The sequence below is a fragment of the Patagioenas fasciata genome, chromosome 8 (assembly GCF_037038585.1).
Source record: "Patagioenas fasciata isolate bPatFas1 chromosome 8, bPatFas1.hap1, whole genome shotgun sequence".
Lineage (NCBI taxonomy): Eukaryota > Metazoa > Chordata > Aves > Columbiformes > Columbidae > Patagioenas > Patagioenas fasciata.
The window spans coordinates 24373132-24400380 of NC_092527.1; the positions used below are offsets into that span (position 1 = coordinate 24373132).

General features: G+C 42.4%; 1 protein-coding gene across 11 annotated transcripts in view; it reads right to left on the reverse strand.

The window, feature by feature from the left end:
* Positions 1–8015: 8015 nt before the first annotated feature.
* The window catches only part of C8H10orf71 (chromosome 8 C10orf71 homolog), a 93085-nt gene continuing 73851 nt past the window's right edge, over positions 8016–27249 (reverse strand). For 10 of the 11 annotated variants that reach the window (XM_071811950.1, XM_071811949.1, XM_065843136.2 and 7 more), the window contains 2 exons: positions 23064–23231; positions 12880–21130 (listed from right to left, as the gene is read on the reverse strand). In XM_071811950.1, the coding sequence (XP_071668051.1) occupies positions 16290–20954 (4665 nt within the window). In that variant the 5' untranslated portion in view covers positions 20955–21130; positions 23064–23231 and the 3' untranslated portion in view covers positions 12880–16289. Of the gene's footprint in view, positions 8630–12879; positions 21131–23063; positions 23232–27249 lie in introns of those variants that run through there. The other variant, XR_011740301.1, reaches the window with a different exon arrangement.

Below are 27249 nucleotides of genomic sequence, written 5' to 3' on the forward strand. Positions count from 1 at the left end.
TTCTCCCTTTTTCCAAAATAGAAACTTTCCATGGAGTAGATTACTGGTAAATTACTGAGGTCAGTTTACCTGTGAGTAAAATCCTTGCACAAGTCTTTACGTGAACATTAGTCTGTTACTCTTGCCATTCCCTGGGTTAGACATAAAGCACCTGACTCCAGAGCAGCTTTCATAGCTTCAAATGGTAATGCTGGTATTAAATAGAGAGGGCAGTTGTGACTAGATCTGCACAAAGCTGAGGTATTTAGCATCAATGTCTTGGAAAGAAAGACTGTGAAACAAAATAGTCCTGCATTGCAACACTACAAATATGTTCTTGCATGTTGTGTTTTTAATAAAAAGGAAATAAATCTTGGAAGGATATTCCTTTATGCCATCCAAAATCAGGCTATTTCATTCACCGAAGGCTTGTTGTAATGAATCTAGATATGAAAATGTCTTAATTACTACAGAGTGGGCACAGTGCAAAGGAGAAATTGATGCATCAGGCCATATAGTCTTATCTCTGACTCAAAACTCCCCAAAGCAGACTATGATCTGATGCTCTAGAGCAGGCATTTTAATCCAAGGTGACCCACATAATTCCATGGGAAATGCAGATGCAAATTTAAACTTAGTGACATGGATCTGCTTTTCTTAGGTGCCTTTTGCAGACTCCTTAGGCTTGTCCATAGACATCCCTGGAGAACAGGGTGAAAACACTACTCTGGGACTTAACAAGTGACATGGAGGCCAGTGGAATGACATCTGTCAGCTATCAGTGTCTTCAGAGCAGGTTGTTCATGAGAACACTGCTAAGGTCTGTCCTACTGCCAATGAGATTCTCTCCATTACAACCCTAGAAGTGCTGCTGTTTAACCCACAGACTTATTTTGTAATAAAATCTCAACTAGCAGAGTCTGTAGTTTTCCATTTACCAGCACAAGCTTTTTCTGCCACTTCTCATTCATGTTGTGCTGAGAACCTCCTGCAATTTGCTGACCACATACTTTTACACTGCGTTGTGTTCAGTTTCTCACAGGATCTGAGACTGAGGATGTGTTTGAGAAGGCAGTTCCAAGTTAGGTTGACAGCAAAAATTTCTCTACACTACCGAAGTGATCTCAGTCTATGAATTTCACAGAACTCAGGACTTCTCTGAGGCTCTCAAGACCCTCCTGTAGCCCCATTGCACACCTAGAACACAGCTTGATATCAGTGCCCTTTCAAAAGGTGGAAGCCCTGGTCTTAACGGGGTGGCTTGGTAGCACTGAACACCTTAATTGCTTCAGGAGCTAAGGGTACTGGGCAAGCCCCCAGGGTGGGATTTATTTCTTTTGGAGTCAAGCCATTGAGGGGGAGCAGTGTTGGGTCTGTTCATAGATCCAGGTACAAAGAGAAGTCTGACAGGGCTCACATTCATCAAATGGAGTAATTTCGCTTTAATTTTGCCACACCATATGTTCCTTTTGGCAATCTCGAACTGTCTTAACTGTGGGGAGAACATGCAGTAGTCTGCGATCCAGTCTGCAATCTACCTTTGTGTTCCAGCTTCAGGAACTGCTCTGCTGAGCTGTAGGTGGAGGTGGCTTCCCTGGCTGCAAATTATGGCTTAGTTTGAACAGCAGCAAAATAGAGTGCTGTGTGCTTTGTTGTGGGGAGTGGCTGGAGATGAGAGAATCACTGTTTTCTTAGTGATCTTCCTGATCACATATATATATTTTTTCTTTTTTTCCTGGTTGCCCCCCAAAAAAGACTAAAAAAACAAAAAAAATTCTAGTCCAAAGAGGCAGACCCAACTTCATTTCAACATAATTACCTTGCATTCAGTTGAACTCCAGCCCTTCTGTACACTAACTCTTCAATCTAATTGTTTGATTAAACTCGTATTTCCTCCAGAAAGGTACATAAATAAGTGAATTGTTGAGCAAATTAAGAATACTTAACAGCATTGCATCTGAAAAGTAGTTACGCTGATTAAATTTTCTGTCCTTGAGGATTTTCAGGAAATTACTTTTGATCGTCAATAACACAATTAAGTAAACTACACGCACATTAGCATGAATAATTGATAAGAAATTATGTATTACCACGAAGCACTGATTTAATAATTCATGATGTGACACTCTAGTGACTGTGCAAAACTGGATAACATTGACAAGTCTGCCTGATGTTGCTGGAAATGCTGCAATTACAAACAAGTCCATAGTTTTGTTGTATAATAAAGTATCTGATGCATGCTGTAGTTTCTGTTTGTTTAATACTTGAATAAATTTAGAAAGACGACACTGAAAAATTCCTGTGCTGTTTTCATTCAAATCACTTTCTTTGTCCAAGCATCTGCTTTTACATTGGTGACTGTCCAGTCCTCAGTCCTGCTTAGACCATGGAGGAGGCTCTCAGATTCACAGCTGGAACCTGCTGGGTGTCTCGCAACTTGCAAAATTAGTGGGCTCGAAGTTTTGCAGAGCCCCCTGTTAGGAGCAAAGTAGCATTAGTCCCTCTTAAGCCTGAGCCCAAAGTCTTTTAGAGTCTTCAGTCTCTGATATGTCTGTGGTTATAATCATTCAGTACAATTTTGAGGGTGGTTGCTCTCAGTCAGCCATAAATTAAACTTTCAGTTTTGTATTTTTTAAGCCTGAACAATGCCACATCCAACCCTAGGTCAATTCGTCAACAATACTTGCGACTTACCTAGAAGAGACAGATACATAATTGCATTCTCATTAGCATGTTGGGGAAAACAGAGCATGGTGAGCTACATTTTCCTCTCAAGTTTTGGTCTGAGACTTCCCTGCTTAGGGCAGTGCAGCCCACGGGAGCATGCTCGAGGTCACTGAGCAGTAGCATGAGGGCAAGAGCAAAACTCAAGAGATTTATGTCATTTGTGCCCAGTTCTAGCCACCAGACTCTCAAATAGTCTGTCCATTGTAGATGAGTCACCTACCTTCTTTCTGTGCTCTCACAGATCAGGGCTATGTCACTTAAACCACACATGCAATGGCCATTTCACTAGCTCTGATTAGGTCTGGCATTTAAAAATTTATAACTTGGTTATAAAAAGTCAGGCTGAACCCCAGCATGAGAGGCCCAAGCGGATGATTTACATGTGAGATATTCCAAAATCAGCTTGCGTAACATTTTTTTCAAGTTCTGTGAATGAAAAATAGAAGCCCAAGATTTGAGGGATGGATGTAAGACAAAGATGGTTTGTTTAATAGTGTACCAGATCCCACGTAGTGATTCTCTGTGAATTTCCATACTATAATAGCATGAGCCAGGCATAGCATGAAGAGTCTCTGTGCAAAAGTCATTTGCATGATTTTGGTAAAGTCTCTCCAGTCCTGGGCAATTTTCTCAAGGAATCACAGACATTCACAATGCACAGATTTCCCCTCATCCCCCACCTTCCCTGCACGGACCATCTCCCACCATCCTTACTCACCACTCTGTGGAAAGCCTGCAGTCCTGCCTCCAGCTCTGGTGCCAGCTCTCTGCTTGTGCTGTCCACCTGCCCCACGCAGAGCTCTGCCCCAGTGTGAGCCCAGTGCCAGGGAGGCTACGGCAGAGCCAGCTGGGGGAACTGGTGCTCAGGGCGTGCGTGTGGGGTTATGGCAGTGAACTAGTCTGGGTTTTGTTAAAGGAGGTTGATGCAAAGCACCAGCCCATGGGACCTTCTTTATAAGATTGCATGCCATCCTCTCAGCTCTCCCTGCTTCTTATCTCTTCCATATCTATTTAGACCTCCTTATGCCTACATGGATTATAGCAGGAAATGTGAAGCTGAGAATGCACCTTCACTCTGTTATGCTCTAGGCTAGTGCTTCCTACAAGGCAGGCTGGATAGTAATGAGATTGTTAGGCTAATTGGCTCTTTATTAAGAGAATTATTTACAATGATGCTGAAGACCAAGTGCATGCAGGAAAAGATCTTGCTATACCATCAAACTCTTCCCTCTTGCTGTGGATGTCCTCGCCTCTCCGTTCCCCACAGGTTGCTGCCCTTGGCAAGCTTGGGTTGACCTTTTTTGCACCTCCTGGGGGACTCCCCCATTCCATGTGAGGGCCAGGCAGAGCAGCCTGCTGGCAGGACTGTGTCTGTGGGAAATGTGCACTTCTGCTGTACGCTTAGGCTTTCTGCTTCCCTGCAGCAGAAAGAAGCCAGCGCAGGGCAGGAGGAAGTTGTTTGCTGCCGGCTGGACCACAAGGGAGCAGGGGATGGAGATGAAATGCTTGTGGTGTGCTGCTGTGGCACATTTTCCCTCTAGAAGAGGTGTTACTCGATAAAGATCCTTTTGTGCCTGGCTGTGCGGTGGAAGCAATATATTGAAGTGGGGGAAGTGAGAAGCCCTGAACTGATACCCGAGACCTGAGTACTTAATTTAGACCTTTCCACTGAAGAGTTTGACACCTCTGTCATAAATAAAAGAGCAGTAGATAACAATAAACAATGTTATATTCTTTCCAGTTAAAAACTTCCTTTTCACTGTGGTAAAATATTGACTTCAGGTGACCGTAGTACCACAAAATATTATGTTTTCCTTATACCAACCAAAGAAGCCTTTACACAGACCTGGCCCATGAAAACTAGAATTTCATTGGCATATAGCAAATCCAGCCTTATTTGAGAGCCATGTGTTGACAATATTTTAATAATCCAACCATGACATTCTTACTGCCTGCCCTAAGATCTCTGCCACAAGACAAGTAGGTGCTGTCCTGCTGTCTCAGAAGACTGAGCATCATTTTTTGGAGCTGTGACAAGTCTCCTGTAGTAAACTCATAATAGTTAAAAATCACCAGGATTTAAAGTATCGGTCTGCATAACTCTTCCAGTATTTAACCTTGATAGCTTCTTCTATAGTCATTTATTTTGCAATAGTGTTGTAACATCAATGAAATGAAACAGAAGAGAAAAAAAATGACTTTTTCAGCCAAGAAGAATCCTTACATGCAGAGCAACAAAAGGCAGCTCTTTTCTGCAGGCTGAGTCACTTTCAGATCTAATACCTACCCCCCAGCTCTGTTCTGATGGGCCTGGAAGTTACCTTGCTTCTATATTTTCTCATAAAAGGTGACAGCAACATTGAAACTGTTTCTGGTCTTGGGCAGTTACCAGTTTAGTTAAATCATCCCACAGTCTCCTGGAGCACCCAAGACTGTGACATCTCTGTTTGTACAGAGGAAATACCCACTTCTGCAGGCTGGTTTAATTGCAGGGTGGTTGTTACTACCCCTCTCTTTAAGCTCCCAGGTTAAATTGTACTGCCATATACATGTGGACACCTGGAAATATGTAGTCTTTTACAACTTGCCTATCTTCTGCACTATGGATGGCCTGGACAAATGTGGCTTATTAGCTGCCAAGGTCTATTTGCGTATACAAGTTCCTGTGTACTCTGAATGTGCCCTTCGGTCAAGGTTGGGAGGCTTCTGATAGTATGGTCAAAAAGTGCACTCTGAGAGTAGCCATCAGAAGGCATTTGAATTTCCATATAGTAACAGCATGAGCCAGTCACTTGCATGATTTTAGCCCAGACACAACCATTCCAAGACCCTGGTCCTTGGGACTAGTTAACACCAGGAGAAAACTTTTAATTTCTAATTAAATTGCTTTTGCTTTGTCAGCTGAACTGGTTTACCTTTCTGTTCACCTGCTTTAGAACTTTTGTTTATTAAGCTCCAGCATTCAGCATTGGCCATAGAGACTAACACTTGCTATATAGTGGCAAATTTATCAGGACTCCCCTAGGTACTGAATAGTCTAAGGTTTTTTATTATACGCACACAGCTTCTTTACACCCTCACTGTACATGAGCCGATGTGTTAAATAAGACCCAAGGCCCATTAAATGAAGAAGGCCATTTCTGCAAAGAAGACTCCCAAGGAACCTAAATTCTGCCTGTTTTATCACAGCTGGCTCACCCTTGCTCTGTCATGCTGGCTGAAGTCATCAGGTTTTGGCAGATGCTTGAGAACCAAGATGCTGATGTGATCACCAGTCTTTGGCACAGCAAGGGATAAGAGCATCCCTGGGACCTGTTCATTTTTATTAGAAGTATTTCTGCAGCAGTGCACAAAAAAATGGCTGCTATCAGGGAAGGAAGATATGCAGGAGAAAAGAGCTGATTCAATTTATCCTCTGAACCATTACTCATGCCTGTAGATAAATCTAACTGGGACTGAGCCAGAGGCTGTCCAGGAAGGATTTCACAATCACAGTCCAATGGGAATCAGAAAGGAGAGTTTCAAAGTCCCATTCAGAAAGCTAAATACCAAAATACTTCTTCCATGGGGCTGAACCCAGGAATAATCCAGATTGATATCGCAGTTTGTTGTTCGGACAGATAACAAACAGCCAGGCATTTGTATATGTTAGCAAATCCCAGTTTCATCTCTTTTTAACGGACTTTCCCCTCACAGAGCTCAGGACCCACATTTGGGTGAGTCAGCTTCATGCACCTCACAGAGCCTTTTCACTGCAGCGAAACCCAGGGCCTGCTGCACAGTTTTATCCCTACCTCCACTAAGAAGCTGTGGGCCAGATTTCATAACCTGGGTCTGAGCTGGAAGGAAAGGAAAGACAGTTTCTCACTCGATGCTTTCTTACAAGTGATCCCTTTGCACCATGTCCAGCCATCCTGAGCCATACATAACTGTTTTAAGTGCAAACATACCAAAAGGAGGTACTACTTGCTAAGGGCCCCCCTTATTTAGTAACTGCACCAGCCACCATAGCTTGGGAGGTTTGCTGTCCCCTCAGTGAGGGCTCATGAGCCACTTCAGTGCCCCTGTGTGACCCTGCTGTTCGATGACACGCTGCCTTGGCTGCATCACACCATCACCAGAGATGACGAGCAGTAAAGCTGAAGATGCAGGCAATATTCTTTGCCCCACACAAATGGATCACTAGATCTGGACTGAAATTATATTTTGACATAGCACTGATTGGATTCAATTTGTTTTGTTAAAATGTCATAGGTCTGCTGCTCTGTACAAATGTCAAGTATCTAGAGAGCTGCTGAGGCTGGGAAGCCTCTTGTTTATGGGAAACTCTGGAAACCTTCCAATTTCTACCCAATTTGGATCAAATCAAACTTTTGAAACAATAATCCAGTAAGTTAAGAGCTATGTCTTTGCACCAGCTCAATTCATCAGATACATATTAAAATCAGTTTAGTGACAATGGTACTCTTCTGTTCTGCAATACATTGTTTGCCAGACACTGTGAAAACAGCAAAGGAGTAAATAAATGAAAGTCATTGTTATTAATCAGATTTCAGAATTACCTTAATGAGCCAGGAAAGGAGAAATCAAAGTACTGGAGTCACCTTGTTCCTACTGCCACTGCATGAGCTGGTGATTTGGCCTTGATTTCATAGTCTCTGTCTCCGGGACTTACACATGCCCAGCTGAAACAGCTCCTGTATGTCTGGGTGGATACATTTGAGCCACAGTTTAACGAGGCCCATAGGAAAGCACCTGCTGCAGAAGGGAGTTGTATTGGCCAGGTGTTTCTTTTGTAAATGATGATATCTGTTAAGCACATTGCTCTTCCTTCATCCTCCCCCTGCTACCCTTTGCCTGGGACTCTTTTTCTTCCTGAGCTCAGCTCCTTGCATTTCTGTCAGCAGGATGGAGCATTTTAGGCTCAACAGAGGTGCACCAGGAAGCCCTTGTAAAGTGCTTCTGCCAGCAAAGACAGCAATAAGCAGTAAGTGGCAGAAAAGTCTTCAAACAGCCCAGTGTAGCATGGGAGATGATGTCTACTGTGTGCTGAGTTGAGTTAGCTAATGGTGTACACACACAGCAATGTGAGCACTGATTTTGAGGAATTAAGAGTGAGTGAGGGTTTAGTGTGATTTGGGCTGGATTTAAGATTAGCCAGAAATTAAAAGCATGCATTGGGATCTGTGTAGTTTTATCTGTAGTGCCTGAACATCATAGGCTTCCTCCTGCTCATGTGTATGTGACCTTGGCTGACAGTGCTGTTCCAGCAAAAGCCCATTGTACAGGCGCAGTCAAAAGTATAAAACTTTTGTTTTACTACTTGAGTCAAATTTATTTACATAGTGGCCTTACTGCCACGGTACAAAGCTCAGTTTTACTGACAAAGCTGTGCCCCCTGAAGGAGTACTTCAAGCTCAGTATGAATATACCATTGCTCTTACATTAGTGCCACTCTCATAGCGTGAATGTGGCTGGAAGCTTTTCAAGGACCAGACTGTTGTTTGGGTTTTTCAGATGAGAACTGTAAAAACTGACAAGTGTAAACCACGTGGTTAGCGTCCTATTGAGCATGATCAGATAAGCTCTCTCAGTATACTCCAGGGATGCAGATACTGCACACCATTAGACATGTCTTGGATGGCCAGAAGGATATGATACTACAACCAGGCTCCTCTACCACTTGAAAACACAGTTAGCAGTGAGAATAGGCCCCCCACAGTGTTAATAACAAACCGTCAGTCTGGAGCTGGTCGGATGGCAGCTGTATGCAGAGATACGGACAGTCCAGCACAAGGGGGAGCTCCACAGTGGCTCATCATCAGCAGCTGGCACTTGGAGCATTTGTCTGTGGCTGGATCAGAAGCTGCTTTCCCCTCACATAGCCTTTTTGGTGATGGTGACATCTCTTGTGCATTCCAAACTGGAAAAAAAAGAAAAAAAAAAAAGAAAAACAAAAGAAGGCAAACACTGAAAAAAAAAGCCAATACAATGTTCAGCCCAGTTAACAATGACGTAATAAATCAACTTGGACTACTGGAAACATTTTGAGATATGTTAAAACTTTTGCTCTAGTTTCTAGTTGAATGAATGATTTCTTTGAAAGTTGTTTCAATGCAAAAGGTCTAGGACTGTTTACTTATACATACATGTAAGCAAATGGGGACTTTTAATACTTTTTCAGCAAATTTCCCAGCTTAGAAGACAATATTTGAAAAAACATGCCAAATGTGCTTCTTTTACCAGCAGTTTCAGTGTTGTCAATGCAGCCTTTTTTTTTGAAGTTTACTTTTATTTTATTTTTCCAGCAGAGAAGCTGTTTTATTGGAAAATTCCTGCTAAGGTGCAGTAATGCGATTTGTCTGCATCAGTAGGTTTTTGGGCCAGAATTCCAGCTGGTATTTTGATATTTGATCCTGCTTGGTTTATGTTAGGGCCCATCTGGTTGCTAAGGTAAGAAGTTTACTGTTAGTAGGATCAGTGCTGGGGCCAGTTATGCTGCTGGGTTGGAGTGTTGGGGCTGATCCTGTTGCCAGAAGAAGTGTTTGTTGTCTCAGGGTGATAATGCAGAGGTTTCAAGAAGTGAGAGCATTAAGCAAAGGGCTTCTCCATCTCCCTTTACAGTCCAATCTGGCCCAGCCTGAGGGACTGCTCAGGACTCACCAACTGCACAATCTTTAGCAAGAGGAGTCTATGTGAGGGCTACCACTCTCTCTTCCAGCAGGAAAGATGGAGGTGTTGGGGCATTCCAGGTACACTGCCAGTGTGTGCAGGAGTATGGGAAGAGGCAAACATTTGTTTCCCCAGGCAAGTGGAACATGCCAAGAGTATATGGGAGGCCCAGGGGAAAATGGAGCTCCCTTGGGGCCAACCTGCAAGTAACAGGATATGAAGATTGACAGGTGGGAGATGCAAAGGACAGTTCAAGTGCACCGTTTAGATCACATCCAGACACTTCAGCAGAACATGAATATTTTATCTGTAATTATATGTACACATGCAGAGATACCTAGATACATCTCTATATAGACACACATCCATGTATGAATGTAATACCAGTAACATAGTCTTATATTATAATGCAGTATGACATCTTCCTTTCATTTCTGTCTGATTTTTCCTTTTGGAAAGTTCACAAAGCCACAGCCAATTTTGGTTTGGAATCATTCTGCGATATTTCCGTCCACATTCCAGGGGAAGGGACACAGGCTTGGGAGACCTGATCCAGGCAAGCAGTGCTTGCCAGCAGAAACCAGTTCTGCCAACAGACTTTCATCGACCTCAGTGCCATCAAGAAAGGGTCTCTCCTGGGCCAGATGCACTTCACATCCTCTGCAGCTTATCAGTGTTTGTAATAGAAAGAAGGATTACTATTTATCTCAGAGTCTGTCTGCCACGCGTGGCCTGTCAATGTCAGGAAGATCGTGAAGAAAGCCATGTTAGCTCACGAAATACTTCATGTTGCTGGTGGCAACACTGGCATTTCTGCCATAGCAAAAAAGCATCGTGCCCATTTTTGTGTGCTCTGAATGCTGCAATTCCCTAGGACAGTTTTAAGTAACTGGAGGGGCAGCTGTGCAAAGTTGAGGCTCTGACACTGAATGTCAGTGGTCTTGAGCATGATCACACCAGGGAGCTCCAGGACAAGGGAGTCCAAACCAGAGTAGGGTAGAATTAGCCAGTTAGGCAGCTTGACTTTGGCAAGCCTGGGCTTTTCAAAGTATATCTCTAGCTTTGAACATGTTTTACTTTTTTTCTGGAGTTCAACCTCTTTCAATTGTTAGAAGGATTTTAAAATTTGTCCCTGCTTCTCACAGAGTCTTCCCACTCTTCTTCTTTCTAAGTACCCCACGTCTCAATTTATTCAATATGGACTTCGACATGGGAAAATGCTTATCAAGTTGCTTCCCCAAAGACTTGAGTCAAATCTGCTTTAATAAAAACACAGAGCTTTAGGCAATTGGGACATAAATGATTTCTCTTCCACACTATTGAAACGTTGCTTTCAAAGTATGTTCAATAACATATTAGAAACAAGTCTCTAATTGGTCATAGAGTACCAAGACCTGACTATCTAATGTAAAAAAACCAACATCATGAAAATTTCGAGAATATCAAAAAGCAGCAGGGTAAGAACACAGGTCATTTTCAGCCATTCCCTGCCCATTTAAACCCCATAATTACAATATTGTATTTAACATCAGGAGACAGTGGTGAATGTAAGATCATCATCAGACCAAGATAATAATCCTAAAGACAAAACAAATTAATCATTGGCCTCTGCTGTTATAATGAGCATTTCACAAAAAAAAAAACCAAACAGATTGAAGTTCAATTTACTCAAGTGTTCCATGTTATTTCTATCTCCTATAAGGCTCTGAAGCAGAGTTTCTTTAATAAAAATGACTGATGTACACCACTTGCTCTAAATTACATGTTCGTGTGTATCTCCTAAAGCTCATGTAACCCATCATGTACAGCACCACCTTCTTCTGATGCTGCTTTTGAGTGAGACAGAGGATCAAAGTTGGAATTCTTTAGTTACTCAGAAAATAAACAGAGTATATCCCCCAAATACAGATATGCAAATCTGTCAATGTATTTCTGGTAAAAAACTAGCTAGACAGCTTTTCTGTTTATGATTTGTTATATTCAAATTGCAGCAGCACTTTCGCTGCCAGGAAGAACTGCCTGACTAGTCAGGGATCGAAGTGGAGCACATCTAAATATGATTGCCAGTCTGGATAACTACTGAGCCAAAATCACTTTGAGAAGAGTCTACACTCTGCTTCATAATGCAATAGACAATAAGAGAAACTGAGGAGAAATGCAAAATCATCACTGACAAGACTTTGGAGATTACACAGACTCTGGAGGACTTCTTAGTAAAGAAAAAGACAAGTTACACAAAGGTACACATCTCGTAATTTGCCCCAGGTTGTTGGGGCAATGGGAATGCAAAGGCCCTGATGTCCTCTGGGTGGTGGCAAGAAGATCATCTTCCAGTGCTGCTGGACTGGGTGCTGGCATCACATCCCCAGGGTTCTCTGGCCAGACCGCTGCTCTTGCACACCAAGGAGGGGTGGGAATGATTGCAGGAGTCCTGGGCCAAAGGTGTTTCTGCCCAGCCTCCTGTTCCCTCTCTTTAGGAGGGGTAGGAAGAGGGACAAAGCCCTACATCAAATTACCTCCTAGATCTTTTAATTGTGTACCACACATATGCACACACAAACACACTTCATGTTGTTGACTTTTTCTGCTGGCATAACTGGAGAGAAAATTATAATGGGACATTATTACAATGAAAAAGCTGGCTAGAAGTCATTCCAATATTGTAAAACAAGTCCCATTTATTTTGTTTATGAATTAATAAATAATTACTTATTTGCAAATACAGTTGTGAATGTGCTGATGACATGCATTTTTTTGGACAGATGACTCAGGAAGGCACCAAACACCCAAGGAGTAGTTGATAAAAATCCACTCATGTAGGCCATTTCAATTCAGCTGCATTCTCTAAAACAAATCCAGTATTTTGCACAAGGAAATTTGAGCTCTTGGGACAGAGCCGAGTCTGCTGTGTGACAACCCAACTGGAAGACATTGCAGTTGCCCCAGAAGGAGCAGCAGGTTCAAAGTGAGGTGGTTGTGTCCCTAGACCCGAAGACTAGATAAACCAGGTTCAGCCTTAGGCACATCTGCTGAAATAGAACCACCACTAAATGAGCCTCAGGGCACCAAGAAATGCAACATGCAAGGAAGGGCCTGTGCAGGAGGAGAAGAGAGCAATGAAAGCGATGGCCCTCTGTTCCCTTCAGCGTGCTGTGCTTCTGCGCATGTGAAGAGCCTGCTGTGATCTTTAGTCCCAATCACCAGCTGCTGGCAAGGCAGAATGCAGCTTAGTTTTTCTCAACACCTCTTTAATCTATGATTTAATGTCACTGTACCACGAAACAGTACTTTCCTTCAATTGCTTCCATGACTATTGCACATTTCCCATAGCCATGCCCACCCTTCCCCTGCCCCCCAAAAAAAGGTCAGTTCATAGCTGTCATTTTGTCTAAAAACTTTTTCCATTCTAGTTTCTCACAGCAGCAATGGAAAAACAACAATAACAACAAAACCCCAAACAACAACCAAAAAACTGCACCAATGAACACAAACAGAAAAGGGCAAGGAAAAAAAATATTTGTTATTTGAAAAGGTGTCATTTGGCTTCCTTTTAATACACAAACATTTTGTGTTCACCATCACAGGTATTACTGCTGTCATATAATGATATGCAACTGGACATTTTATAGGTATATTTTATATATATATATAGTATTTTTATAGATAGGGTTGTTTATGCATATGCATGTGTGTGTTTGTACGCACTCCCATGGCCTAGCAAGAAGTTGGTCAACAGTGTGGTCTAGGCTAGAAACAGGTTTGCTGATGGGTTCATACTCTAATGGAGTCAATACCAGGCTGAGACCTGGAGCAACACTTCTATAATGCACTCACTCCCTGTGGCAAAGTGCTCTAAGGAGAGCTCTGGATACGTGATGAGAACCACTTGCATACTTGTTTTCAAAACTCCCCAGTTCTGTTTCACTTACCTACAAATTCTCTCAGTCAAAACTCCCTCTGGACATGTGTCTGTCTAGAGACAGTGGCTTCAGTGAATGCATCTCCCTCAAGCTGGCAGAAAGTATTGGCCGAAACAAAGAAGTCCTACCTGAAATATATTTTATCCAAATTAGGACTGACTCCTTTTCAGATGTCCACATTTCAGTTTGCCTTCACAGTAGAGTGAAAAAATATACTGCACTTTACTTGCATATCTAGAAGTAGTATATTGGAGGATCACATTCTCTACAATAAGAGTTTAAGAAGGACCTCAAGAAAAAGGTGTAGAAGGTGTGCACATCTATAAAACAAATGGCAGTTAATCAAGCAAAAGGGATTATTTTTTTAAATCCAGTTGTAGCTTTTGCTTAGAAAATTACAATTTCTTTTACAGCTGTGCACAGATCCTTTGTATCCACAGTTTCCCCTTGGAAAGCACGTCTTTATCCTGTCCTCTGAGAGCCTGCCTGCTTCTTGACTAGTAAATGTTAAGGGCATTTGATTTCATAATATCAAACAAAAAAATGGCTTGTGCACTCCACTAGGCTTTCAGATTACATAGGTTCTGCCTAAATGTACCATGGAAAACTTTAATAGATCTATTTATCTGTATTTTAGCTTGTAGATGACATTCTGCTTCATACTGGAGAGACATTATGCTGTATACAATGACAGCAACAGAGAAGTGCAACATGAATGGCACCATGCCAATTTAGCAAAATATTTGTGATCACAAAATATTCATAATAGGAGCCATTTCCCTTAATTCAACAACTTGAAAATTGATCCTTGTTCCTGAAACAATCTTCTTTTTTAAATAATTTTTACTTTTTTTGAAACGAGCCCTTTCCCAGGGGAAACTATTTTCTGAGTGTCAATTCAAAGTTGGTTTAAAAAAAATTATGTTTGCAGAATAGGGTCATAGGATAATTCAGGCTACAAGAGATCTCACGAGATCTCTGGATGAACCTCCTGCTCAAGGAGGGTGAGCTCTGAGGCCAGCCTGGGTCATTTAGGGCTTTATCCAGTCAGGTGTTGAAAACCTTCAAGGGTGGAGATTGAACAACAAATGTTTATCCAAATATGGGCAATTTGGCTGAATTTGCTCAAAATCCAAACCAAACCAGTACAAGCTTCTGTATTTCCACCACACACCTCTGCTGCAATTGTCCCTGTCAAAACACAAAATGAAAAATATGACACAACTCTGCATAACAGGTGAAATGAACCTTAGAAAATCATTAAAGGCCAAATACGAACCCCACCAAAATCAATGAAGAAATGCCCTTAGCATCTGTCTAGCCTCTCTGAGTTAAATGTTCTAGTGATTAGTACTGACAAAAGGAAGTTTCTGATGGGATCAAGACAGGTTCTGAATATATGGCTCTTGTCAGGGATGGAGGAAGGCTGGAAGCTGAGTTCAGGTTAGGGAAGGAGCCAAACCACCAGGTTTGGGTCTGTGTCCGGAAAGAACCTCAGTACCGAGAAATTAAGAATTTACTAAAGAAAATTTCTCTTGTAAATATTAAAACTGGTAGAGTGGGGCAGTGCCTGTGTCCCAACTTCACGTAGTATTTATTAGCAAAATGCCTGATTCTTCCCTTTCTTTCCAGCAAGTCAACAGTCACTTCACTGAAAACAATCCTGTACAAATAGCCTGAGATGTGAATCAGCCTGAAAGTAACGGATGTAATTCTTCTTTATAGTTCCTGCATTTCAGTTTTCATTGGGAAAAATTGTATAAAAATGAGACAGAGAAAAAGGAAACCAATACCCAAATACAGATGTTTATAAGCAGGCATATTTCATTCAATTTTCCCGTCTTTTCACCAAGGTTCTCTCATTCTCTATGATGATAGAAAGCTTACACAAGGATGAGTGATATTTTGATACAGATCTTTTAAGGAAGAGTGGCAATTCAAAGAAACACTTTTCTAGAAATGAATACTTTGGATGTTTTAGATCTCTCTCTCTTTTTTTTTTTTCTTTTTTTTTTTTTTCAACAATCACAGAATTCACAAGACCAAAATTAAATATAATGTTTTTCAGGTTTTAAAAGTTAGCACTGTATTTCAGTGGGAGCCTGGAAACAAACCAAAATAATTTCAATTATAATAACCAAAGGTCTCCTCAGCCTAACAAAACAATAAATACAGTTATGAGATTTCATCCAACCTTTCTCTGTACCAAAGTATTTCAGGCCAAGTATCAACATAAGTTGAGGTTTTAAGCTGCATTATAAATAACCCCTGACTCTAAGAGAACTTATTTGGAGATCATGAAGAAAGACAAAGAATTCAGCAGCATGTTGGTGGATACCGCAGAAGTTTATGAGAAGTCTAGAGCAGCTGCCACTGTTTTCTGGTTCTTTAAAGGTTTTTTGACATGGCTGTTGTATTGTCCATCTGGTACACAATCTTCTTATCAATAACATCTGGGCAATCAATTTGTGTAAAAAATGAATCTTGGGTTTGGGATACATTTGTAGCCATATGCTTTCTACCTGTCAATATAGTTCAAAGGCAGTGACTGAGGAGACTTCAGTAGATGTGGCATCTGTCCGAGGTCTCATACGACGGACATGATGGTCTCATAGGTTTTGGTTTTTCTTTGTGTCATTTATCATGCAACACATCTGGGCAAAAGGACACTTGCTTTAGCAATCCCAGCCATCATAATGGCAAAGCAGCAGCAGCAGCAAGCAGTGGCTTCATACTGTTGTATTTGCTCGTTTAGCTGGCATTGCCCCTTCATCTCACTGATAATTTAGTGCTTACTCAGTTTCACACTTCTTCAGAGTGATCATCACCTCACATTTCTCAATGTGGCCAGCTTTCATTTTCCTTCCTAACCGAACCACAATGAGATTCAGACATAAAGTGTTGTACAAACATAAAATATGCGTGTGCTTTTTTGTGTCTGTCCGAATGGTTCTTAAAAACACTAGCTGGTATACTTTGTTATTTCAGTTTTCAAGACACTCCTTCAGCAGCAAAGTCATCTAAACCAGTGAGGGACACTATGTCAGTATCTGGGCTTGGGCTCATGCCCTTTCGTAAGTGAACGTGAGTTTCTTCAGCATCTTGACTGTAGGAGTAAGAGACTGGCTCAATATAAGGCTGAGTATCCACAGTCTCAGCATATCTGTAGTCCTGCTGGCCATCTTCAGGTAGTTCAGCTGGTTCTCCTGGTACAGCTGACATTAACTGAGTAGGTTCGGAGAGCTGAGAAGGTGACTTCAGCACTGCTACAGATGAAGCTGGTAAAGGCAGCACTCTAGGGTAGGAGGAATAGGGCGAATTCATAATTTCTGAAGAAGGGGGCTGGTATAAGTTCCCTTCTGAGGAAGGGACTGAGACTTGAACATATTTTCCAGTTTCTGGGTCATAAAATGTCTTTAAATTTACTTCAGCTGGTAAATCAACTACATAATATTGGCCAGAGTCTGGGTCTTGGAGGAGTTTACGCTGGGTTGAAGAGGGTGAAGGGCTTACTGCTGATGCACCACTGAGTCTTCCTGTACTGGTTTCTGTGGGAGTAAAAGTTGAGTGAGGGGCAGGATGGAGAGGAGAATATCCTAAGGGTGAGGAAGACGCTAGCATCTGTCCAGAATTAGAAGACTTTCTTCCTATAGCATCTGTATGCTCAGTCTGATGTTTTTTCTGCTGCTCTTGAATTTTCTTTCTCCTGCTTGCCAGCTTTTTGGCCCGTCGCAGAGCCTTTTCCGTTTTGGGTGGCACAGCAGGAGGCTTGCCCGCTGCTTTCTCCCCAAGTCCCTTGAGCTCCAGTCTCCCAGCATCTCCTGCAGAATCAGAATGCAGATTGCTCTGCACTGAATCAAGTATCGCTTCTGCAGACGTACCAGCGTGGCTCTTTAGTGCCTTGTTTAGCAAGTCAGGGTTCATAACATCTTCTGTCTCTCTAAGGCCAGAAATCATTGGTTTCTCTGATGATGAACTTGCAGCAAGAGAGTGCATGGTGCTGCCTGATCTGGGGCTTGTAACAGCAGAGCATGCAAGACTGTCTAACACAACTGGTGCACCTTCCATATGCAGGAAATCCTCTAAAGCTTCATAGGCTACAGGAGAAAATGTGTGGTCCTCTGAGATGGAGCCAGTCACAGGGGAAATTGTATTCCTAGTGATTATTTTTTTTGCACAAGAGCCACCTCTGCGATTAGATAGATGAGGTTTCTTGAAGTAATTCATCTTTCTTTCTGCAGGATAGATGGGGTTGTTCTGTGCCCAGTCATTTTCCAGACTTAAATTTGGCTGTGTTAAGCTGTGCCTTGCCTTCCTAATCTTGGGCTTCTCTTCTCTTCTGCAGACACTTTCCTCATTCATTGTTCCAACTTTATTTAACACAGCACAAGTCTCTTCATCATCTTCTGTCACCTTCCCTAATGAAAAGCTCTCTGTATCCTCCAGAAGACTAGGATCCAGTGTTACTGAAGATCCAGGCTCACTGGACTCCTTCCCTCTGTCGGTTGCTCCATTCCTCACATTCTGCTGCTCTCTGTGCCTCAATGCCGACCAGCTTAAATCCTGGGCACGCAACATGTTTTGGTGTTGCTTGTTGTGCTCTGCTGGGGGCACAACCCTACTTTCCATTTCCTTGTAACTGCTGCTCACTGTATCGTCCAGGGAAAAGGACCTCAACAGTGGCAGTTTGACAGCCCTTATTACCTGAGGTGACCTGACTGTGTTATCTTTAATCATAAACAGCTTGGGTTTGGTTGAGCTTGAAGATGGAGGTGTTTGTGGTTCCTCAGATCTGGGGGCAGACGTGTCCCTTATACTATCAGAAGCAGAATCCATGCTGTTGGCTTCTTCCCTTTTCTCACTCTTTAGTTTCTCTTTCACCAGGCTGCTTTGTTCATTCTCAGTAACCTTCCCCTCCCTCTTCTCTGCTGCACTATCACTAGAGCTGATACAAGCATAATATTGCAGTTGATCTTCCTCAACCTCTTTCCCTCTCTCCTTGTGGTTTTTCTTGCTGCCTGCATCCATTTCACTCTTAGTCTTCTGGCTCTCTTGAAGACCTGCCTTTTGCATCAGGGGCACTTGTGGAAAAGGCTCCTCCTGAAGTGGTTGCTCTACCGTGGAGATGAAAGATTGCTCCGAAGAACTAGTGCTTCTTTTGCCTTGTGTTTCATGACCAAGTACCACCACACTGTTTTGTGTGTCATTGTAAGGCACATCCTCTGCTGGTGAGAGCTGGTTTGGGAGTGGTTTGAAGGTAAAATTTTCATTCTGAATAGCAGCCTGTCTATCATCTACCTCACCCTGGACACTGGGATTTTGTACAGGCTGCTCAGCTGGTGCATCTGTATTGTCTCTGCTGAATGGTTTCAGTGCTGGATACTGCACACGTTTTCTTAAATCAGATTTATTTGATTCATGTCTGAAAAATGAGAAGTTTTCATCACCCCTTGTGTTTTTAACCAGACCTTCACATTTTGAATCATCTTGCTGTAAGTTGTCTCCAGTTTGGTAAACTAAAAGATCTGCTGTTGTCTGGGGTGAACTCAAAGTCAGGTAATTGTCTGTAAAGCGTCCAGTTAAATCAGTTTTATTGTCCTTTTCATGCATACTGCCAGACAATATGGAGGTTATATCACTCAATTCATCTTTCTGTGCAATCTTTTTGTTACTTTTTTCTTGTAAAGTCAACAGTGAGGCATTCATTTTTGTACTCTCCTGTATATTTTCCCTAGTTTTATTTCTTTCCTCCAAAGCCCTTAACAGAGGAGAAGGGGTATAAGTACTTTTAACACGTCTACGCACATCCTTCAAGTTGAATAACAGACTCGATGCTTTTGATTTGTAACTATCCCGAGACCTGTAATCACCAAATGCATTCCCCTCATGGTCTATTGCTGTTGTGTTCTCGGTGGGAGGAGGTGTCAGTGGGATCAGCTCACTTTCCACAGGGTCCACCTCCTGTTTTGGTGGTATGATGGGTGTTAAGAGTTCAGTGATGTTGAAGGAGGGACTGATCGATCCAGGGGAGTTTACCTGTTTAGCCAGAGGAGTGGCATCCAAACCAGGTTCAGCACCAGTCAACTTTTCAGACAATGAGCATGTCTCATCGCTGGCTATGAACTTCTCCTTGGAAGTCTGTGTCCTCTGTGCTGCCCCTTTTGTAGCCTTCTGTCTCCTCCAGGGTGGGCAGGTATTGTCCAGTGGGGGACTCAGGGCCTCCTCTTCAGTTAAGGTGGCCAGGGGTCTTCGTGGTGGTGGGCTAGATGCCTGGGACATGGGTGAGGGTGAAACTGTCCTGTAGCACACGGACTGAGGTGAGACAGAAGCTTGGGACATGGGAGGGGGGGAAAGTTGAGCTGGCATTGGGGGTGGTGGCATTGGGGGTGGTGGCACAGGGGGGGCTTCAGGGATGGGAGGTGTTAGAAGATGACCCTCCTGGGTGGGGGATGGAAGAGGAAGTGCCTGTGGGACAGGGGGTGGCCGAGGAGGACCCTGGTGCATGTGGATCCTGGGCGGAGGAGTGGGAGGAAGAGCAGCAGGAAATTTAGTTTCTGAAGAAAGGGAGCCCTGAGGTATATGTACAGCTGGGAGAGGGATGCTGAAATCAACTTCTGGTGGAGCTGGCTCCATCTGAAAATCTTCCTCCTGCTCCTTAACAACAGTGGTCTTGGCAGGTGGCAATTTATGTTCAAGTGTGTAGGATTCCTTAATAAATGGTGCTTCTTCCAGGTATATAAGACCTTCTTTTTTCATTTCCATATCAACAAATTCCTTTGTTTCAGTCAGTTTTTTATGATGAACATTCCATGATTCAAAAGCACTATTCTCACTGTGAAGAAAATTACCTTTTTTTGCTGGCTCATTAACTTTCACATTTCTGCTTTTTAAAGCCTTTTTAGATGAACGGGAAAAATTTGACCTGGCTACTTTCGACATCTCAATCAGCACAGGATAATAACCATCAGAGCCACAGTGACTCAGGTTCATTTTATTAGGTCTTTTCTCTGGCTCATGTTTACCGATGAGACAGTGGCTACCTTGACTAGCCTCAGAAAATTCAGAAAGTTCCTTGTGGATGTTTAGAATGTCTGTGTCATCCCAGAAAGCCATATCATTTCCATGATTTAATTTACATTTTTGAAAGCTATTCTTAATGGGCTGCTTAATGGCTATCAGGGAACCTCCTGACCCCTGGTCTGCAGTCTTATCAAATGTCTTAATCAACGAGGACACTTTTGAAACATGTTTATTGTTCCTTGAACCAGGGACTGGCAAATTCAGCTTTTTCCTTTCTGTGGCAAAAGTGTTATTTTTATCCATCCTTTTCTCCTCTGGAGCATACTTTGGTAACTGCTGGAATGTGGAAGCCCATACTGTATGTTCATTGTTTCTCGCTGTTAGCTTGTTACAGATGTTGCTTTTCTTGATGGCATGATTTAATGTCCCTGGGTGAAATTTAGCAGGGAACTGGAGGGTGAAGTCGGGTGAAATGGCAAGATCCGGTTCACTGTGAGAGTCTTCGAGTTCTGCCACACACAAACTTTTGAAAGCTCTATCTGTGAGGCTGCTCACCTCTCTGTCTGTGTCATCCAGAAGACTCCCGATACTTGAGGAGTCACTGTGTCCTTCTGTATGCTTCTTATTTCCCTGCATTGTTCTTAGGAATCATGAATGAATTATCCAAAGGATTAATTTCAGGTGTCAAATAGGCAGATGACTGTGTTGCGTGGTTCCAGCTGTTTGCAATTCACAAGCACAAAGCGATTCCTCCAAACGGTGCTGCTGCACATCAATTCATCTTATGGAATAGCTGAAGGAAACTTTCTTCTCTGCAAAGCCAAAAATTATAAATTATCATTTTTCTATATTAACACTATTAGAGAGCATTTTCCAGATATATCAGTCACTGACTAATTTGCTCCTACACGTGTTCTAAACACGATGCTAACAACACAATAAACAACATGAAAAATAATTATTATTTTGGTCAATTCAAGTAGCCTATGGTAGATAGTTTAATTTCTAGAAAGTCTTATTAAAAATGTAATTTCACCTCAAATTCCTTAGTTGGTCTCTTAAACAAGCATATAAGAGCCAAATTTCAGGTACCTCTCTTTCCATATCTCCAACCATAAGCACTTTCAGGTGCTGTGCATGTATTTAGCTAAGAAAGCCATTTTTTGGTCACGAAGAATTAGTAATAAAAAGGCAAAAATCTTGAAAAAAAATGACATTGGGTACATCACTTCACACTATGTCAAAAATGAAATAAAAGTTAATAAAACTTACTTGGCAAGACATCATAATTAGAATTTAAAATATTTTGTAAAAAATAAAGTTATTATAGAAGTTTCTATTCTCACTTGTCTGTTAGCTCATGACTGTGGAAAATGAAGTCTACAGAGGTGAACGTGCTTGTATCAGGCTGGAGCTTTGCTGTGACAATTACCCTGAGCAGAACCCTTGTTTAATAAAGCAGAATGGTACCACAGGTAGAGGATTTACAGTGCATTAGCATGTTCCAAGCAAATATTGCTGGGGTAAAATCCTTTAGACACCTATATCCAGATGTGATTGGGTTCGTATTTTGAAACCGAAGAGGCTGCTAATATCAGCTTAGCCAGCAGAAGGCAGGAGTGCCTAGGGGACTCTAGCAGACCCACTAAAGGAGTACAGGGAACGTTCAGTTTCAGTTCTAGGACTGATGAGAGCAAATGGTAACCCATTCAACAGAATTATAAAATATAACAGCCTTACATTAATCCCTGATTACGATGCAAAGTAAGAGACCACAGCATTGTGTTTTTTGTCTGTCTCCACATCAGACTGAAGACAGGATAGGGGAATCCTTGGATGGAATAAGTTTAAGCAAAATACACCTTTCAGCTGTACTTGAAACATATACACTAAAACTCTTTAAATTTTATTCCGTATGCTCTTTAGATATTTACTCTCAAATTCAAGGGCCTGAGCAGGGTATTAACTAAATTACAGTGAGACACAGTTTAAAAGTATATTCAAGAACTAGCTAAACCCACCCCTTAAAGACAGTCTGATGTTTATCTCCAAGTACAATTGCATCACTGACTTGTGATGAGGTGAAACACTACAGTTCACATCTACAGCAGCCTCCAGCTTCTACACAAGCAGAGACTGTCCCCATCTCAAGCTTGGATCCACTCTAGAACTGAGTAATGAAATCCAGATCCAGATTTCAGCCCCACCAGCTGTCCAAATCTATGGTTCTACTTTGGCCCATCTCAGTGAGACTCTTGGAAAAGGCATGTTTTTCCCTATAATGACTCAGTGCTGGTCAAAGTATGAAAAGTCAGAGGAACTGGGCTTAATCAGCTGAGTTACTCAGGCTCAGTTGATTCTTTAAATGAAAACACTCCTCACCTTCCTTTTCTATTTAAAAAAACCTCAGCCAACCTATTTTTAGATTCAAAATGTCACAGGGAATCTTGATTCTGTCCTTCCAGCCATACAATTCCAATGACTTATGCAAAACTACAATAGATTTATACCAGAAATAAACCAAGCTTAATAGAGCTTCTCCTCTTTACTTTGTACAAAGAATTTTCAGAATTGAGTTTCACACTCCCCCCGCCCTCCCCCGCCCCCCCCCCCCCCCATTTTCGTGTGTAATGCAGCAAGAAAAAAAGAGACAAATGAAAAAAAAAAAAAAGACAAATGAAAAGCCATCCCACTCTTGGTTTTGATTCTTAACTGTTATATGAGTGGATATGTCCAGGTACATACTTGCCACGTAATTTTGCTTCTCATCTTTAGAACTTCCTCTCATGCTTGTATTCAGCTCCATTTCTGACCATCTTTAGCGAGAAGATAAAAATAGTCCAATGATGTAGATTTGGCAGAAGTAGCATCCTGGGATGTTTCCGACCTTCAGCATTTTTTGATCTGTGAATTCTGCAATTTCAAAACAAAGACATTTGTTACCATGATATGAAGATTGTCTCATGCTGTATTCATTCATTTATTTGTTAATTCATATCTTTCAACTATGTTAGGAGTAATTTACAGGATTTCTTACCAAAAGAGACAGGTATCCATCCCTGAGTGATAATAACCACATGCCCTGACAATTTGGTAGCTTATGGAGAGCAGTCAGGGTTCTGGCAAGCAACTCTCACAACCTCCACCACTCTCTGGTAGCCCCACCAGGGCTGAGTGAGTAATGGTTTCCTGGCAGTCTGTTCATTGCACAGGCTGGGTGACATCTCCAGGATAAAAGAGGGTTGACTTTTTCCCTGTTGCTCTCTACATCCCTGCTGCACCACCCTTTCAGAGGGACTGCAGAGGAAGATGTGTGTCTCTGCTCCACCTGTATATAACTTTCTACTGCCAATGAGTATAGACAGATGTGTAGACTGGGAACTAATGCAGCTGATGTTTGAAAGTCCAGCCTTTTCACTGTCCCTGTTGTAAAGGAGATGAATGGTGGACAGCTGGGACAGTGAGGGGCAGTAAACAAAACATATTTTTGCTTCCATGCATGAACCAGAGCCAGCACATGCTAAAGGAAAGCTCAGCTATGGTGTACGTGCATTGCTGCTGCTCTTTTGCTGTGGACACCCCGGAGGTTCAGGCTAGTTTGTTTAATCTTTGCAAGAGCATCTCCATTTCCTACAAGGTGAACTGGCCCTGAGGTAATACAAATAGCACATAGGTGTAGATACAGTAGATTTTTCTGAAGCAAGGGTCTCCTCTAAGAAACTTTTGTGTCAGCATGTGGTATTCTAAACATAGTGGCAAAAGTGGCAACAAGGGCTTGCCCACTGGGATGGTCTCCTACATGTTACCTGAGGAAGGACAGTAGTCAGTGTTAGCTTTGGAACAAGCTTGTACCAATCAGCTTTTTGTGGTTTGTTTAAGATGTCTGATTAAAAAAAGGTAAAAGCAAAGATAAAAAACCCCAATACAATGTTTGTTTGCAGCCAGATGTAATAGGGCATCTTCATTGAAGAGATGTATGCTCACTTATCTCTGCTTAAGGGTTAAATTACAATTTTTCTGCTTCCATGGTACTGTGCAAAGCCAACACAGCCATTGGAGATTGTAATTATGCTGTGGTTCATTCATCAGTGGAGTTGTTGACTAAATTCCAGCAACAAATCGGTGGTGATGCCTGAACTAGGAGGAAGCTTGGTTTTCAGATCTCATGGACAGAGGTCTGAGGAAACATCTTGTCCCTTGTAAACTGAGAACATTTACTGAGAAGTGAGTAGGGTAACAATAAACATGGAGGTCATGATGTAATCTCAGCACTTATTTTCCTAGATGGAGTCATTGTTACAAAAACAACCCAGCGCTTCTGATTAAAAAAAGTATACTGATTATCACTGTCTCTGAAACCCTTGTGAAGATCCTTGTCTGTCTTGCCTGGCCATAACACTTGTACTTGAGCAGTGTAATGTTTCAAGTTGTAAAAGCTCTATCTTCACCAGCTGTTCAAGGTGCAGATCACTACTGGGACTGGATGGAAACAGGAGCACTGTATGGATCTAGCTATCCCTTGTATAGCTATGGTGGCAATGTCTGAACTTTAGACAAAGAAATTGCTCATGGTTGGTTTAGTAACCTGGTAAATTCTCATTTCTTCACTTTTTTGGACAAACATGGCAGCCAGCAAGCAAGGTGCAGAGTTTGAGCCTAGGTCAGGATTAAGCTAGTTCAAACATTTAAGGATGTCTGAATTTAGTCTGTTTTCAAGACAGAGGAAAGTAAGGCTGTGTGTTTGGAACTACTTGGGAAATGCCGAGAAACATGTAGAGGTGTTTGCAGTAGGCATCATCTGATATGAGCTACTGAAAAAGCTCGCATGAATGTACAGATTTCAAGGAGCTTAATCAGAAACCAGCCTTCCCTCTCTTTTAAACAGGAGGCTTTTTTTTCAGTGACTCTTTTAAGTGCCTAGCAAGTTGTGATGAGGAGGTTAAATTACAGAGACTATTCCTAGCCTGGCATAGACTGAATGTCAACTTTTCTTCACTAGACAGGAGCTGGGAAATCCAGCAACCTTGGCTGAAGCATGTGACATCACTGCTGCTGGGATATATAAAGGGCTGGTTGGTTCTCCCATCCCCCTTGAGCTGGTATTTGGCTGAAGTGTTGTGCCATGAGACATTGCAGTGGCATTTTGGCAGCGCCCTTGGAAGTTGCATAGCAGTCTGAAGTGAGCAGCACTGCACTCCCCTTGAGGATGGGAAGCGAGAGGGAGTAAATGTTTGTTTGTTTGTTTGTTTTTTAACCTTTGTGAGCTGGTTTCTTCATGTGGTGCTCCATCCGCAACTCCTGCCCAAAACTCAGAGCCCTGTGGTGACTGGTGGCTGATATTCATTCAGCAATGTGCTCTGCTTGCACACACACTGCTGCTTTGAGTTTCCAGGGCCTCATCATGACAACAAATAGTTATTGCTTCTTACCCTGGGAAATCAGTGAATCCCTAATGAATTGATGACTTTTTTACATAGGAGCATGTTTGTTCATGGCACACGTGGGAGCTCATAATCAAATCAAAGGGCTGGATGTAAGCAGGTCCTTCCAGCTATGTGCCACCAGGCTGAGACAGCGCTCCCAGCTGATGGCAGCTCCCCGCTTGCTTGAGCGAGGTGGCTCAGTGAGCTCTCTTGGGTATTGCCAGAAAATCCTGCATTGCAGCAGTGATTAGTACATGACTGGCTGTTGGGTGTGCTGCTCTTGGTCAATGATCACAATACCACTGTTTTCATTGCACTTTTAGGGAAACAGATAAAAAGATGTCAAGGAGTTAAAGGTCACCCTGTGAGTCCTCCTCAGAGACAAGGAGCCAGGAGGATGTCCAGCAGAAACAAAAAACCCCTGTAGTCTAGTATAGAATACCTGAAAATCCCTTGTGCTGGGCTGCTTGGACTGCTAAGGGTGCGCGAGTTGGTCATACTGGGCTACATCAGAGGAACATGGCCTCTCTGATCTGCCCTGCTGCCTGGGCTGCTCCAGGCACGCTGTCTCTCGGGACAACCTTTGTGGCACATGGACTGGAAGAAGGATCACAACACCCTCACCAAAGAGGGGAGGGCTACTTGGCAAGAAAGACAATGGTGCTCCAGCCACATTTCTCTGAAGTGTCAAGAAAGGAAACTTCTTGATTAAGATAGTCATAAGATGAAAGCTATTAGCGTGAGCCTCAATTTCCCTCATCCAACAAGGTCACTTTCACCTAGGCTTTGTGGCCATAAAAGGCAGCCAAATTGAATTCTCCCACTGGAGGAAAGGGGAACCACTTTGCTCAATTACTAATACCTGCTCCAGCTGATGGAGGGTGGAGTACTGGATCTGTCCATCTCAGAGTAAAGATCCCAAACACTGACAGAAATTACTAGCACAGAATAAGGTGGCCTCAGCTATTCCAGAATTGAGTCTTTGCTCATTGTGCTGGAAAGCAAGGTGAAGGCACCTTGTGTCTGAACAAAACCAGCATAGACTGGGTCCATTCCCCTTGAGGATTTGGCCCAGTAATTGTGTCTCGAACAGCTTGTTCTGGGCCAGGGAAGAGGAGAGACTGTTCTTGACTTTGAGCCAACTTCTGTTCTCAGTTACACTGGTATAAATCTAGAGTCACTTTACTGACGTCAGTAGAATAACTGAGAACAGAATTGTTGCCTCTCAATACATCTACTTCCTAAGCTGACATTGATGCACTATCCAGAAGGCTACATAAGCAACTGTAACCACAGTAAAGTGAAATCCAACATCTCTGAAGAGCCAAGCCTTACCCCCATGTGGTAGTAAAACCAACATGCGAAGGAAAGGGATTTGGAACCAATACCACATTGCTATGCCACTAAATCATGTACTCTGGGCAATTCTGATTTTCTAACCTGTATAACTCACCACTAACAATAGCAATGTTTTCTACAATGTTCACTAGAATTCCTAGACCTAAGAG